A 17,017-nucleotide genomic window follows, 5' to 3' on the forward strand; every position below is an offset into this window, starting at 1 on the left:
AAAATCTCAGGTTAAGGATTTAGAATATTAGTTGTTTTTAAGGATTTCCTGCCCTCCAGTGGTATCTGCTTTAACATTTTCATTGTACCTTTCAACATCACAAGAAGAAGACACATCATTTCTACATTTACATTTTGAAATTATATCACATTGTATGGCAGCATCTAATTTTTCCTCCATTATAAGTTCACTCTCCGTTTGTACCCATGCGTCGCACCTTGCAACCTGCAGAATGCAGTTATTACTGGTTTTGCTTTGCAATATGTGTGCTGAATTACACTGAGACTCTGGAAACTGATGTATATTATTATTCACTGAGAACTGGTTAAAATTCTCATTTTGTTTATGAAATTTGGCATTGTTATTAATAACCTTATCACATGGAAATTTTTTCATGTTTTCTAAATAAAAATTATTAGTTGTGTCTTTGGTTTTGATGGCTCTCCTATTTGAATCTTCAGTTTGATCTTCATCTTCAGATGGCTAAAAGAAATTGGTAATTTTGCTGTAAATGATGCTTACATTAAAAAAAACTATATTCAATCACTTCAAAGCAGACATTCTTAAAATTCACATTATAGAAACTTTCAAAAAAAGAAAAAATTTTGATAGGTGGCAAATCAACCTAGATGTTATTTTTAAATCAAGGTTATAGATTTTAAAATAGCATGACACAATATTAAGAATCCTTATATCAAAGGGCTTCCCTGGTAGCTCAGCCGGTAAAGAATCTGACTGCAATGCAGGAGACCTGGGTTCGATTCTTGGGGTGGGAAGATCCCTTGGAGAAGGCATAGGCTACCCACTCTAGTATTCTTGGGTTTCCCTGGAGTCTCAGCTGGTAGAGAATCTACCTGCAATGTGGGAGGTCTGGGTTCAATCAGGTGGGAAAATCAGGTGGCAGAATCAAGACCTGGGTTCAATCAATGTGGGAAAAGGGATAGGCTACCTGCTCTAGTATTCTTGGTATTCCCTGGGAGCTCAGAGGGTAAAGAATCCACCTGCAATGTGGGAGACCTGGGTTCAATCCCTGGCTTGGGAAGATTCCCTGGAGAAGGGAACACTACCCACTCCAGTATTCTGGCCTGGAGTCCGTGGGGGTTGCAGAGTTGGACACAAATGAACAACTTTCACTTTTTCACTTACATTAAAGATGGAAAAGCACTAAAAAGAGAAGACCTTTGTCCCTTACTAGTCCCCATAACCATAGGTGACATTATCCTGCCTTTTCACAGAGATGAAATGATATAGGACATATACTCTTCAACTACTTCAAGAGTGGAGTAGAACTATAACTCTGAATTAAAAAGCTAACACATACAATTTAGTATTCACTCCTTGACTCTTTAAGTCAAAAAATATCTATATTGTATCTTTCATGGATTCAGTCTCAAAAAGACTCATTAAGAATAGCATCAGCTAACAGGAAATCAAATATACAAAAGAAAAGTTAAATAGTAATAAATATAACAATCACTATATAAAAAGTCAAATGTTAAGAATTTTTAATAGACCTAGATTTCAATTTAGTAATTTTAGTTTTTCAACTTCAAGAAAAATTTATCTTTTAATTACTAAACAAAATACTTTTTAATAAAAAAAAATCCTATATAAAATATTATTTTAGCTAAAAATAAAAAGCAAAGTTAACATTAAAAAGCCTAAAATGAAATATAAGCCTCAGCTGATGGGCACTAAAATAGGAAAAGTAAGCCCAATAAATAGTATTAAAACTCTCTGGGCACAAGTTAGAGAAAATAAAGATCAATACAATTATTGAAGAAAAAAAATTCAGTAGCATCTGCGATGTGAGTGAAGCAGACACGATTGCTGCCCTCTACGTCACACACATCAACAGAAGAATGTTGGATCCCACCAAAAGAAAACACCCCACATCCAGGGGCAGAGGAGAAGCCACAGCAAGACGGTAGGAGGGGCAAAATCACATTTAGAATCACACCCCATACTGACCAGAGACATCAGAGGGCTCAAACAAACTTTGTGTGCCCCAGGACCCAGAGCCCCCACAGAGACTGAGCCAGGACTGTGTCTGAGAGTCTCCTGCGGAGGCGCGGGTCAGCAGTGGACCCAGGGGCTCTGGGTGCAGCAGACCTGGATACGGCAGAAGCCCTCTTGGAGGAGGTCGCCATTAACCGCACCACAGACCCACTAGAACTTACAGAGGACTGGGAAACACAGTCTTGGAGGGCACTAACAAAAGCTTGTGCACACCAGGACCCACAAGAAAGGAGCAGCGACCCCACAAGAGACTGAGCCAGGCTTGGCCGTGAGTGTCCAGGAGGCTCCAGCGGAGGCAGGGGTCGGCGGCGGCCTGCCGCAGGGCTGGGGCACTGAGCGCAGCAGTGCCTGCATGGAGCCTTCTGAAGGAGGCCGCCATTATCTTCATCACCTCCACCACAGTTTGGCCTCAGGTCAAACAACAGGGAACACAGCCCCGCTCATCAACAGAAAATTGGGTTAAAGATTTACTGAGCATAGCCCAACCCTTCATAACAAGACCCAGTTTCCCTCTCAGTCAGTTTCTCCCATCAGGAAGCTTCCATAAGTCTCTTATCCTTCTCCATCAGAGGGCAGACAGACTGAACACCAAAATCACAGAAAACTAACCAATCTGAACACATGGACTGCAGCCTTGTCTAACAATGAAACTATGAGCCATGCCGTGTAGGGTCACCCAAGACAGATAGGTCATGGTAGAGAGTTCTGACACAACATGGTCCACTGGAGAAGGGAATGGCAAACCACTTCAGTATTCTTGCCTTGAGAACCCCATGAACAGTATGAAAAGGCAAAAAGACAGGAAACTGAAAGATGAACTCCCCAGGTTGATAGGTGCTGAATATGCTACTGGAGATCAGTGGACAAATAACTCTAGAAAGAATGAAGAGACGAAGCCAAAACAAAAGCAACACCAGCTGTGGATGTGACTGGTGATAGAAGCGAGGTCTGATGCTGTAAAGAGCAATATTGCATAGGAACCTGGAATGTTAGGTCAATGAATCAAGGCAAATTCAGAGTGGTCAAACAAGAAATTGAAGAGTGAACATCAAGGTTTTAGGAATCAGCAAACTAAAATGGACTGGAATGGGTGAATTTAACTCAGATGACCATTATATCTACTACTGTGGGCAAGAATCTTTTAGAAGAAATCGAGTAGCCATCATAGTCAACAAAAGAATCTGAAATGCAGTACTTGGATGCAAACTCAAAAACAACAGAATGATCTCTGTTCATTTTCAAGGCAAACCATTCAATATCACATTAATCCAAGTCTATGCCCTAACAAGTAATGCTGAAGAAGTTGAATTTGAACAGTTCTATGAAGACCTAAAAGACCTTCTAGAACTAACACCCACAAAAGATGTCCTTTTCATTACAGGGGACTGGAATGCAAAAGTATGAAGGCAAGAGATACCTGAAGTAAGAGGCAAATTTGGCCTGGGAGTACAAAACAAAGCAGGGCAAGGCTAACAGAGTTTTGCCAAGAGAATGAACTGGTCATAGCCAACACCCTCTTCCAACAACACAAGAGAAACTCTACACACGGACATCACCAGATGGTCATTACTGAAATCAGAGTTATTATATTCTTTGCAGCCGAAGATGGAGAAGCTCTATACCATCAACAAAAACAAGACCGGGAGCTGACTGTGGCTCAGATCATGAACCCCTTATTGCCAAATTCAGACTTAAATTGAAGAAAGTAGGGAAAACCACTAGACCATTCAGGTATGACCTAAAAAAAATACCGTACAGTAGAAGTGACAAATAGATTCAAGGGATTAGATCTGATAGACAGAATGCCTGAAGAACTATGACCAAAGGTTTGTGACATTGTACAGGAAGCAGTGATCAAGACCATCCCCAAGAAAAAGAAATGCAAAAAAGTAAATGGTTGTTTGAGGAGGTCTTACAATAGCTGAGAAAAGAGGAGATGTGAAAGGCAAAGGAGAAAAGGAAAGATATACCCATTTGAAAGAAGAATTCCAAAGAATAGCAAGGAGAGATAAGAAAGGCTTCCTCAAAAATCAATGCAAAGACATAGAGGAAAACAATAGAATGGGAAAGATTAGAGATCTCTTCAGGAACATGAGAGATACCAAGGGAACATTTCATGCAAAAATGGGATCAATAAAGGACAGAAATGGTATGGACCTAACAGAAGCAGAAGATATTAAGAAGAGGTGGCAAGAATACACAGAAGAACTATACAAAAAAGATCTTCATGACCCAGATAGCCATGATGGTGTTCTTTTGGCAAAACTCTGTTAGCCTTTGACATGCTTCATTTTGTACTCCAAGGCCAAACTTGCCTGTACCTCCAGGTAGCTCCTGACTTCCTACTTTTGTATTCTAGTCCCCTATGATGAAGAGGACATCTTTTTTTTGGTGTTAGTTCTAGAAGAATAGCAAAAAGAGATAAGAAAGCTTTCCTAAGTGATCAGTGCAAAGAAATAGAGGAAAATAATAGAATGGGAAAACATTAGAGATCTCTTCAAGAAATATAGATACCAAGGGAACATTTCATGCAAAGATGGGCACAATAAAGGACAGAAATGGTATGGACCTAACATAAACAGAAGCTATTAAGAAGAGGCGGCAAGAATACACAGAAGAACTATACATAAATGATCTAAACTACCTAGATAACCACGATGGTGTGATCACTCGCCTAGAGCTACACATCCTGGAATGCGAAGTCAAGTGGGCCTTAGGAAGCATCACTATGGACAAAGCTAGTGGAGGTGATGGAATTCCTGTGGAGCTATTTCAAAACCTAAAAGATGATGTTGTGAAAGTGCTGCACTCAATATGCCAGCAAATGTGGAAAACTCAGCAGTGGCCATAGGACTTGAAAAGGTCAGTTTTCATTCCACTCCCAAAGAAAGGCAATGCCAAAGAATGCTCAAACTGACACACAACTGCACTCATCTCACACGCTAGCAAAGTAATGCTCAAAATTCTCCAAGTCAGGCTACAGCAATACGTGAACCATGAACTTCCACAAGTTCAACCTGAATTTAGAAAAGGCAGAGGAACCAGAGATCAAATTGCCAACATCTGCTGGATCATCGAAAAAGCAAGAGAGTTCCAGAAAAACATCTACTTCTGCTTTATTTCTACGCCAAAGCCTTTGACTGTGTGGATCACAACCAACTGTGGAAAATTCTTCAAGAGGTGGGAATACCAGACCACCTGACCTGCCTCCTGAGAAATCTGTATGCAGGTCAAGAGGCAACAGTTAGAACTGGACATGGAACAACAGTCTGGTTCCAAATCAGGAAAGGAGTACGTCAGGCTGTATATTGTCACCCTGCTTATTTAACTTATATGCAGAGTACATCATGTGAAATGCTGGGCTGAAGCACAATCTGGAATCAAGATTTCTGGGAGAAATATCAATAACCTCAGACATGCAGATGACATCACCCTTACAGCAGAAAGCAAAGAAAAGCTAAAGAGCCTCTTGATGAAAGTGAAAGAGGAGAGTGGAAAAAGTTGGCTTAAAACTCAACATTCAGAGAACTAAGATCATACATCCAGTCCCATCACTTCATGGCAAATAGATGGGGAAACAATGGAAACACTGAGAGACTTTTCTTGGCTCTAAAATCACTGCAGATGGTGACTGCAGCCATGAAATTAAAAGATGCTTACTCCTTGGAAGAAAAGCTCTGACCAACCTAGATAGCATATTAAAAAGCAGGGACGTTATTTTGCTGGCAAAAGTCTGTCTAGTCAAAGCTAAGGTTTTTCCAGTAGTCATGTATGGATGTGAGAGTTGGACTAAAAAGAACGCTGAGCACTGAAAAACTGATGCTTTTGAACTGTGGTGGTATTGAAGACTCTTGAGAGTCCCTTGGACTGCAAGGAGATCCAACCAATCCATCCTAAAGGAAATCAGTCTTTAATATCCAGTGGAACTACCGATGCTGAAGCTGAAACTCCAATCCTTTGTCCACCTGATGCAAAGAACTGACTCATTGGAAAAGACCCTGATGCTGAGAAAGATTGAAGGCAGGAGGAGAATGGGATGACTGAGGATGAAATGGTTGGTTGGCATCACTGACTTGATGGACATGAGTTTTAGTAAGCTCTGGGAGTTGGTGATGGACAGGGAAGCCTGGCGTGCTGCAGTCCAAGGGCTCACAAATAGTGGACACGACTGAGCGAATGAACTGACAGCACACACTCTTATGTGTGGAAAGGATGTTAATCACATAATTACAAGTTGAAAAAAGCATTATGAAAAGCATATGAAATATTACAGGAGCATATCTAAGGGGTCTGATTTAGACTGAGATGTCAAGGAGAGGCTTCAAAAGCACTGACATGTTTAAGCTGACGACTAACAGAATATATTAATATAAATGTCCTGAAACAGAAAAGAGACCAGTCAGCTAAGGAAGTGGCATGTCAGTGTGTGGTGAGAGAGGAACACTAGAAGTTGGAAATGTAGTCAGAAGCTAGATCACACAGGGCCTGAGCCCACTGTAAGTAGTTTAGATTCTAAAGCAAAAGAGAAATCCACTGAATAATCAAACACAGGAATAACATCATTCAATTTAAGCTTTCAAAAGATCATAATGATTGCTACCTGGAAAAAAAGTGGGGCAAGAGTAGGAGCAGATCTCTCGGGCAATAACCATAATCATTTAAGAATAAGATGATGACACCTTAGACTAGTGTACTGACACTTAGCAGGTGAGAGAAGTAGATAAATATGCAATTTATTTTGGAGGTAGAATTGACTGGATGAAGTGATGAAATGAATATGGTTATGAAGGCATATGAGACTGAAATGCCAAACTAAAGTTTCTGGCAACAACTCTGTGGGTAGAAAACTACCCACTACTAATCTACTAATATGAGAACTATCAGGAAAACTGATATAAGGCGATCAGGGGGTGTTCAGCTTTTTGCGAAATATCTAAGAAGATATCCAATAAGAAACTGGACACTTAATTAAGGATCTCAGCTGAATTCATAAAGTTGAGAATTATCATCAACCAGGCAATAGTATAAAAAGTCACTGGAATATATAACATCATCTAGAGTTTGGAGTGTAGGTTAAGAGAAGAGAAGGGTCCTGAAGCAAACCCTAAACGTTACAACACTTATATGCAGGGAAAGGTGGAAGAGAAGTGGGCAAAGGCATAAAGTAGCGTACAGAGAGGTATGAAGGAAACTAAGATAGTGTGCATCACAAAAGCAAAGAGAAGAAAATGTTTCAAGAAAAGAAAATAAGTATTTCTATTAATATTGCTAGAAATTCTTGTAAACTAAAAACTGAAAACTGCCTAATGAATTTGGCACCCTTAGAGGTCACTGGTGTCCTTCCTTAGCAAGAGCAGTTTGGATAGCAAGCTAGAGACAAAAGATAGATGAAAGGAAGAAGGAAAAATTAATGGAGAACTCCATTTAAACATGTGATTTGTGAGAAATGCACTCAGAATATGATCCAACTCCAATTATTCAGATTATAGTTTCCACTCAGCATTAAATATGTCACTCTCATTATTCAGATTATATTTTATAGTTTTCTTTATATAAGCCTTGAGACATTGTATGTATTATTGGTTGTTTAATGTTTTCAATTATTGTGAATTGGTTCTTCTAAAAACTCTTTTAAAAGAAATATGCATTTACCATATATATACACACACATCTTAATATGAGTGTGTTGTGTAAATAACAATGAACACATTATAAACATGAATGAATGAATGATGCTTCATAAACGTGAATGAATGATGCCCACATTTTAATTTACATTCTTAATATTTTCACATTTTTATTTACATTTATTTTCAGTATTATCTCAACTTTTTTTTTCAGAATGAAAAGGTAAACTATGAGAAATACAAATTATTCTAATTAGCACAGCATATGTTAACAAGCAAAAAAGAACATAACTTACCATCTCTGAACTAGAACTGAAACAACTATCTGTTGGCCTTGGAGAGTAACTGGAAGACTGACTACTCTGTGAAGAATCAAGATCTGAAAATAAAGATTTAATTTGCCAAGTTTATTAAGGTACCATATATTTGCTAATTTGTGAAGACTAGTATGTATTAATATATACACAGGCAGAAAATAGCTGCTGGTAAATAAGTTCAGTTAACATACTATAGAACATTTTAAAAGTTAACATTTTGGATATGTGGCAGCTTGCATTTTTGACAGGGTATTTTGGATTTATTCTCCATGTATCTGCCTGCCAATGCAAGACATGCGGGTTCTATCGTTGAGTCAGGAAGATCTTCTAGAGAAGGAAATGACAACCCACTCCAGTATTCTTGTTTGGGACATCCTATGGACAAAGGAACCTGGCAGGCTATAGTCCATGTGGTTGCAAGAGAGCTGGACCCGACTTAGTGACTAAAACAACAACAACAACAACAATAAAATGTGTATTTACAAGTAAACCAAGGGGAGGAAACATAAGGGAAGAAACGAGAACAGAGAAATTGAACTGATTTTTTCCAAAACAACGAATCTTTATGAACAAACAAAATGTCAATCCAAAGGAAGAAGGACAAGCCAAGGTACCAGACATTTGCTAATTTAGTAAATGAAGCTTCATCATACAATTGAAACGATATTTAACCTATAATATGATTTCATAACTGTAGAATTTTAAAGCTATTCATGAATTCAAAATTAATATAAAAATGTATCTTTTGACATTTGATGACTGCAACACTGTTAAATTTATTTTTTTTAAAAAACTGTATTTCAAAAATTAACTCAAAGCACCTGGTATGTTATTCATTATCTGCTTAATATGTTCTCTTATGATTCCAAGAAACGTTTAAAAATGGGCCTCATAAGTAGGTCATGACTCCCTAGAACGCATAAATACAATACTATATATAGATGAACAGTAGGTTCAACCATTCCTCTTCTTGCTTGTAAAAGTGATTTTGCTATTAAAAAAAAGCGAAAGGTAATGGAATGTGGTGCAACAACATAAATAAATCACATGCCTTCCAATATACAGCAGACTATGACTACTATTCATACCTCAGACTGGATTTGGCACCTTCTGTAACAGAACCTGTCAGTCAGCTGAGAGGTAGAGAGAACTTAGGTAAATTCAGTTACCCTCAGTTCATCTTTCTAGAAGGAATGTATATCCTCACAAAGGTTCTTCTTAACAGTGGAAAGCAGAGAGCAGAATGAACAGTAGGATTTTACTAACAACATAAACTAAGGGCATTCCCCCACAATAAGGTCCGCTCAATTCAAAAGTACAGTAAACCCACAGTTATTAGTAGAGAAGATAAATGTCTGTTAAATGAATGTAGATTAAAACGTAAATTTAAGACTTGAGTTATTACCTTATCTAAGGCACTGTAATAGTTTTTAGGAATACATGGCCATAATGCTCAAAGGATTCATCATTTTGAGATGAGGAGAAACACATACAGTTTTTAAAAATAGTCACAAAGTTAGGTGCAACAGTAAAAGTGATAGAAGATGCAAAAGCAGTAGAGACCTAAGTGTGATGAGTTCTAGGGAAAGAGATTTGGTGAATAGTAATAAATAAAGCACAAGAGTAGGTTTTATAAGATGAATAAGCAAGTTCCCAAAAGACAAGATGAAAAATAGTGTATGTGATGGGGGAAAAGAGATTGTAGAGGTGCACTTGAATACTAAGGAAATTTTAGACTGTCTACCAAGGCATCTAACTGGGGATTAATTAAAGAAGGGTAAAATGTATGAAAACATAGATCATTGGGAGATGTAACTCAACAATCAAGTTATGAGGTGATGAAGATCTGCAATAAAACAGTGAGATTTGGTTGAAGAGGCAAGTGATTCAAATTTCAAGACATTTTTTAAATACCCTCAATTTTTATTATAAACTCAAAAAAATTCTGGCAATCTGATAGAACATTAATTCCAAAATGTGAGAAAGATTACACATGCACATACACACACATATTTTATACAGGCCAATCTCACCAACAGCATCAATACAAAAATTGCATATGAGTTAAAATTTTAAAAATTAAATTAAAAAATAAGAGCAAACTTAATCATAAATCATCACGATTTGATGGGATTTATTTTAGGAATGCTAGAATGGGACAGAGAAGGCAATGGCACCCCACTCCAGTACTCTTGCCTGGAAAATCCCATGGATGAAGAAGCCTGGTAGGCTGCAGTCCATGGGGTTGCTTAGAGTCAGACATGACTGAGCGACTTCACTTTCACTTTTCACTTTCTTGCATTGGAGAAGGAAATGGCAACCCACTCCAGTGTTCTTGCCTGGAGAATCCCAGGGACGGAGGAGCCTGGTGGGCTGCCGTCTATGGGGGTGCACAGAGTCGGACACGACTGAGGTGACTTAGCAGTAGCAGAATGGTCCATATCACAAAATCCTTTGGCAAAATTCACTATTTTAAAAGACCTACACCACAATTATATATCACCTCACATCCATTAAAATGGCCACTTATTGAAAAAAATGAAAATAATAAGCGTTGGTACAGATTTCAAGAAATTGGAGCCCTGGTGCATTATTGCTGGGAGTGCACAATGGTATAGCTAATATGGAAAACAGTATGAACATTCTTCAAAAATTTTAAAACAGGGACTTTCCTGGTGGTCTAGTGGTGAAGAATCCATCTGCCAATCTAGGATTGAACTCGTGTCCGAGAAGATTCCACAAGCTGTGGAGCAACTAAGCCTGTGTACCACAAGAACTAAAGCTCCCATGCCTAGAGACTGTACTCTACAACAAGAGAAGCTGTCACAATGAGAAGCCCACACACTGCAACTAGAGAAGCTCCCACTTGCCACAACTAGAGAAAGCCCACACACAGCAGTGAAGACCAAGTGCAGCCAAACAAATAAACAAAATTTTCAAGTAGAACTTCCATGTGATCCAGCAATTCCATCTCTTGGGATACATTCATAAGAACTGAAAATGGAATCTTGAAGAAATATTTGCACACCTATGTTCACTGCAATATTACAATAACCAAGAGGTCAAAGCAACCTAAATGTCTATTAACAAATGAATGGATACACAAAATGTGGTTTATACATACAATGGAATATTTTTCAGCATTATAAAAGAAGGAAATCCTGTTGTATGCTACAACCTGGATGAACCTTAAAGACTTTATACTAAGCGAAATAAATCACAAAAAGATAAATGTATGATCACACTTATATAAGATATATAAAATATTCAAACTCACAGAAACAGAATTGTGGCTACCAAAGGCTGAAGGGAAGAGAGGTATACTTTACTCTTTGAAACTGTTCAAAGGGCGAATTTTATGGTATGTGTTTTGGGGTATAAAAAAAGATATATGAGGGAAAAATAATAATCATTTCCATAGATGCCAATACTCTTTCCCGAGTTACTAACTGACTCAAAATCACCTCCTAAAAAGTCCTTTCAGTAAAATAACACATATGTGCTTGTGTCCAAAATCCAGATTCAATGCAGAAACATGGGGTGTACATTCAGACTAAAGTAGCAACAAAAACAATAAAAGTACCTACAGCGGAATCTAAGAGACATTCAGAATCTACTTGAGAAAAACCTTAAAGTGCATAAAGGAATTTTAAACAGCTATTATAGATACAAAATTAGACTGAATTAATAAAAAAAATCCTTCTTCTTAGATAGTACTAGTCAACATCATTAGGATGACAATTCACACTTAATTAATGTATACTCTTAGCTGTCAGCAAATTTGGAAAACCCACAGTACGCATAGGACTGGAAAAAGTCAATCCTCATCTCAGTCCCAAAGAATAGCAGTACTAAAGAATGTTCAAACTACTGGACAATTGTACTCATCTCCCATGCTGATAAGGTTATGCTCAAAATCCTCCAAGCTAGGCTGTGTGGATCATAACAAACCAAAGAAAACTCTTAAAGAGATGGTGAGACCAGACCACCTTACCTGTCTCCTGAGAAAACTGAATGTGGGTCAAGAAGCAACAGTCAGAAGCCCGTATGGGAAAACTGACTGGTTCAGGATTGAGAAAGGAGCATGACAGGACTGTTTATTGTCACCCTGTTTAACTTATATGCAAAGCATATCATGCAAAATGCTGGGCTGGATGAGTTACAAGCTGGAATCAAGATTGCTGGGAGAAATACCAACAACCTCAGATATGCAGATGATACCACTCCAATGGCAGAAAATGAGAGGAACTAAAGAGCCTCTTGATGAGGGTGAAGGGGAAGAGTGAAAAAGATGGCTTAAAACTCAGTATTAAAAAAAAGCTAAGATCATGGCATATGGAAAAGGTAGAAGCAATGACAGAGTTCATCTTCTTGGGCTCTAAAATCACTGCAGATGGTGACAGCAGCCATGAAATTAGAAGACAATTGCTTGTTGGCAGGAAAGCTATGACAAACCTAGACAAGTATGTTAAGCAAAGACATCAATTTGCTGACAAAGGTCCGTATATTCAAAGCTATGGTTTTTCCAGTAGTCATGTATGAATGTGAGAGTTGAACCATAAGAAAGTTGAGCGCTGAAGAACTGATGCTTTTGAACTGTAGTGCTGGAGAAGGCTCTTGAAAGTCCTTTGGAAAACAAAGCGATCAAACGAGTCAATCTTAAAGGAGATCAACCCTGAATACATTTTGGAAGGACCAATGTTGAAGCTGAAGCTCCAACACTTTGGCCAGCTGACTCACTGGGAAAGATTGAAGGCAGAAGAAGAGGGTGACAGAGATGAGATGGTTGGATGGCATCACCAATTTAACAGACATGAACTTGGGCAAACTCCAGGAGTTGGTGAGGGACAGGGAAGTCTGGTGTGCTGCAGTCCATGGGGTCACAAAGAGTCAGACACAGTGACTGAACAAATAAAAGTGAATACATTTTTTGGGCAGGATTTCCTTGGTGGTCCAGCAGTTAAGACTCCATGCTTCCACTTCCACTGTAGAGGGCACAGGTTCAGTCCCTGGTTGGGGAATTAAGATCCTACTTGCCATGTGGTCTCTTTTCTCCCCAAAACACTCTTTTCCTTCGAGTTACACAGTTGATTTTAAAGTTATATATAAAAATAATTAAAACTACTCAGAAAAATCTTTAAAAAGCACAAAGGGAGGTGTAACTCTTAGAAATTAAACATTGTTGTGGCTGTTTAATTGCTAAGTTGTATCTGATTCTTTTGGAATCCCATGGACTGTAGCCTGCTAGGCTCCTCTGTCCATGGGATTTCCCAGCAAGAATACTGGAGTGGGTTGCCATTTCCTTCATAGTATAAAGTAATTATAATAAAAATAATGTGATATTAGCACATGTGAAATAGGAAAGCTCAATGGAATGGTAAAGAAAGCCCCAGGACAGACTAAACTATATATGGAAAATTGACACAAGAAGGTAGTATTACAAATACCTAGGGGAAAGATGCATTTTTAAAAACTTGAATCAGGATAAACTCCTAAATCAGGATAAATTCTCAGTGCAAAAAAAATACAAAATCCTACCAATACTAGAAGAAAATATAAGTGAATTCATTTGTAACCAGGGAGTGTAATGAGTCTTTCTAATTAAATCCAAAAGTATAAAAGATAAGATTGATAATATTAACTACATAAAAAATGTTCAGCCTTTTGCAAAGCAGGAAATACCATAAGCAAAGTAAAAACAAACAAATCAAAAATTAATAATAAACTAGGTGAAAATATTTGTGACACATCACAAAGACCTGTATTTCTTTAATATATAAAGAACTCTTAAATATCAAGAAAAACGTGTAAAAACTCAATGCTCCTAAGGATGCAAATGAAGTTCACAGAAAAGAAATATCACAAATAACTATTACACATTTTTAAAAGATGCTCAACTTCACTCAAGGAAATACAAACTGAAACTTCCATCTCTCTATTTTTATAAGATTCACAAAAATTCCTAAGTTTGACTACAATCACTATTAGTGAGGCTGTGGAATAAAAATCACATTTATGATAGGATTGCAAAATGGTGCAATGGGGAATTCAGCAATCTCTATCAAAAACAGATTTTGGCAATAACTATCAAAAAAACAAAAACAAAACAAAACCCACAAAAAACTCCACAGTGTATCTCCTTTTTCATTCAGCAATCCCATTTCTAGAAATTATTCTGAAAATGCACCTCTACAATTAAGAAATATGTGCTCAAAGTCATTCACTGAACATTGTAAAAATGAGATACCAGAATCAATTCAAATGCCCAATAACAGGGCACTGTCTGAGTAAACTATAGATCATCCACATAATGGATTACTAAATGGGCATAAATAAAGGATTAATAAATGCCTAATACTAACATAAGGATAGGGAGGCCTGGCATGCTGTGATTCATGGGGTCGCAAAGAGTCGGACACGACTGAGTGACTGAACTGAACTGAACATAAGGAAACCTACAGAAAATTTATTAAATAAATCCATTTAGTTTATGTATAAAATACACTGTATTAAGATATCCTACATTACATTTAGAGTGAGAAGGGCAGGGAAACAAGACACACATATATGTGCATTTATACACTTTCAGGCTTTATTTTGGGCTTTGCTGGTAGCTCAGCTGGTAAAGAATCCACCTGCAAAGCAGGAGACCCTGGTTCAATTCCTGGGTCGGAAGATCCCATTGAGAAGGGATACGTTACCCACTCCAGTATTCCTGGGCTTCCCCGCTGGCTCAGACAGTAAAGAATCCCCCTGCAATGTGGGAGACCTGGGTTCAATCCCGGGTTGGGAAGATCCCCTGGAGGAGGCATGGCAACCCACTCCAGTATTCTTGCCTGGAGAATCCCCATGGACATAAGAGCCTGGCGGGCTACAGTCCATGGGACTGCAGACAGCTGGACATGACTGAGTGACTAAGCACAGCACAGAAGAGTACATTTCATATTAACTAGCCAATTCTACTTCTAGAAATAAATCCTAGAAGAATTTTTTATACATGTGTGCCAGGAGAAGTGTCAAGATTTGCTAAAGTAGCATTGTTTATCATAGCAAAATATTCAAAACAACTTAAATAATCATTGCCAAAAGATGTACAAATTGTGCTACATTCATACAATAGAAGGCTGTATAGCAGAAAATAAATGATGAAATGTATTAGAGTCACAAGTGTCAGTGTGATTGAATCTCAAAACATATTTCTAGGTGAACACACACACACACACACACAAGTAAGTTACAGAAAAATCTAGAGATCTTGCCTCAATTTGTTGTAGAAAGCTCAAAACCAAGCAATTGGAAAAGTCTCCATGTGCTATCACAAAAACCAAATTCAGGATAATAGTTACCTCTAGAGGGCAGGAGAGGAAATACAAGAGAGAAGGTATTCAAAAGTATTGATTATGTATTACTTCTTAAACTACAAACAAGGGGATAAAAGGTATCTTTTTTTTTTTAAATCATTCACTAAGCAGTACATATATATTATATATACTCATCTTGTAGAACATTTTATAAAAGATGAAGTTAATTTTAAGGGGCCAATTATGCAATATAGTCTAAGATACTTATAAAATACATTTGCTGGCAAAACTCTAAGACAAAAACAAAACTTAAAATTTAACTGATTTCTGGGGATTTCTCCCTGGTGGTCCAGTGACTGAGTCCAGACTCACAGTGCAAGGGGTCTGGGTTTGGCCAGGGAACTAGATCCCACATGCCACACTAAAAGATCCTGTGTGCTGGAATTAATTCTGGAACATCCAAATTAACAAAAAAAAAAAAAGAAAGATTCAAAATTTAACTGATTTCTGTTAAAATGTTATTTTTAAAAGAATAAAATTCACTTATAGTTACACTGACAGGTTTTCTTAGTAGATGTTGTCCCGCCTTTGAAAGAACACAGTCCTCCTTCTATCAGAATCTAGAAGAAAAACAAAATTTTAACAGCTCCCACGTATATACCATAATATTTACTTATAGCTACCTTTTAACCACACCAATTTAACTTATAGCACTCGTCTTTCATATTACTTTAATTGAACAAAGATGATTATAAAACCACAAAGAAAAATTTACCTGTGATGAACAGTAATTGAAACAAAATTTAAACTGGTTTAGAAACAGAAAGCAACAGAACAGACATTTGCCAGGAAATAAATTACTGACAAAAAGGAGAGACTTTGGGTAATCTTAGTAAATGCAGTTGAAAAAAGACAAAGATATTAAAGCAATTTGGATATCTATTCCATTATTCTCTTTTTAATTTATTACTTAAGCTGGATATCAGTTCATTTAATTTCAGATTTTTTTTAAATAATAAAAGCTCTTAAAGGTATAAATTTTCTGTAGAATACACCACTGGTTTTGATTTTCATCAGTTTCTATGTAATTTGCATTTGCATTTTTTTTTTTTCTTTTTCTTTGTTAAACCCCCAGTATTTCCTAATTTCCAACAAGGTAAGGGAGGTTAGGGCTTCCCTGATGGCTCAGTGGTAAAAAATTCACCTTCAAGGCAGGAGACAAGGGTTCAATCCCTGGGTCAAGAAGATCCTCTGGAGAAGAAAATGGCAACCCACTCCAGTATTCTTGCCTGGGAAATCCCATGGACAGAGGAGCCTGGAGGGCTACAGTCCATGGGGTCGCTAAAGAGTTGGACATGACTTACTAACTGAATAGCAACAACAAGAAGGGAAGTTAAGCATCTTTTGTTGCTGCTGTTCATCTCTACTTAGATGAATTTTTATTAGAGAATGTGGCTATGAATTTTTTCAAAGTAGAGGATCTTACAGCTTTTTATGGCTTACTATATGAATTATATTTGTAAATGTACCATGGACTTATAGAAAATAAATATTCTCTGTTGGTAGGATATAGTTTTTTAGATAGATAGGTAGTATAGAAGAGTAACTGTCTAGCTGCTCATTGAACCTGTTTCTCTTAGGCATACAGCTGAACTTCATTTCTTAGCCTTCCTTGGAGTTGATCAGAATGAGCTATTTAAGTTCTTGTCATGGGCAAAAGTGGTGCACACCACTACCAGTCTCGGCTATAAAA

At 37.5% G+C, this 17,017-nt stretch overlaps 1 protein-coding gene across 1 annotated transcript in view; it reads right to left on the bottom strand.

The window, feature by feature from the left end:
* The window catches only part of REDIC1 (regulator of DNA class I crossover intermediates 1), a 76,110-nt gene continuing 59,093 nt past the window's right edge, over positions 1 to 17,017 (bottom strand). Inside the window, 3 exon segments of the mRNA XM_061124152.1 lie at positions 1 to 483; positions 7,943 to 8,025; positions 15,824 to 15,884. Of these exon segments, the coding sequence (XP_060980135.1) occupies positions 28 to 483; positions 7,943 to 8,025; positions 15,824 to 15,884 (600 nt within the window). The 3' untranslated portion in view covers positions 1 to 27.

The sequence above is a fragment of the Dama dama genome, chromosome 3 (genome assembly GCF_033118175.1).
Source record: "Dama dama isolate Ldn47 chromosome 3, ASM3311817v1, whole genome shotgun sequence".
NCBI classification, from domain to species: domain Eukaryota; kingdom Metazoa; phylum Chordata; class Mammalia; order Artiodactyla; family Cervidae; genus Dama; species Dama dama.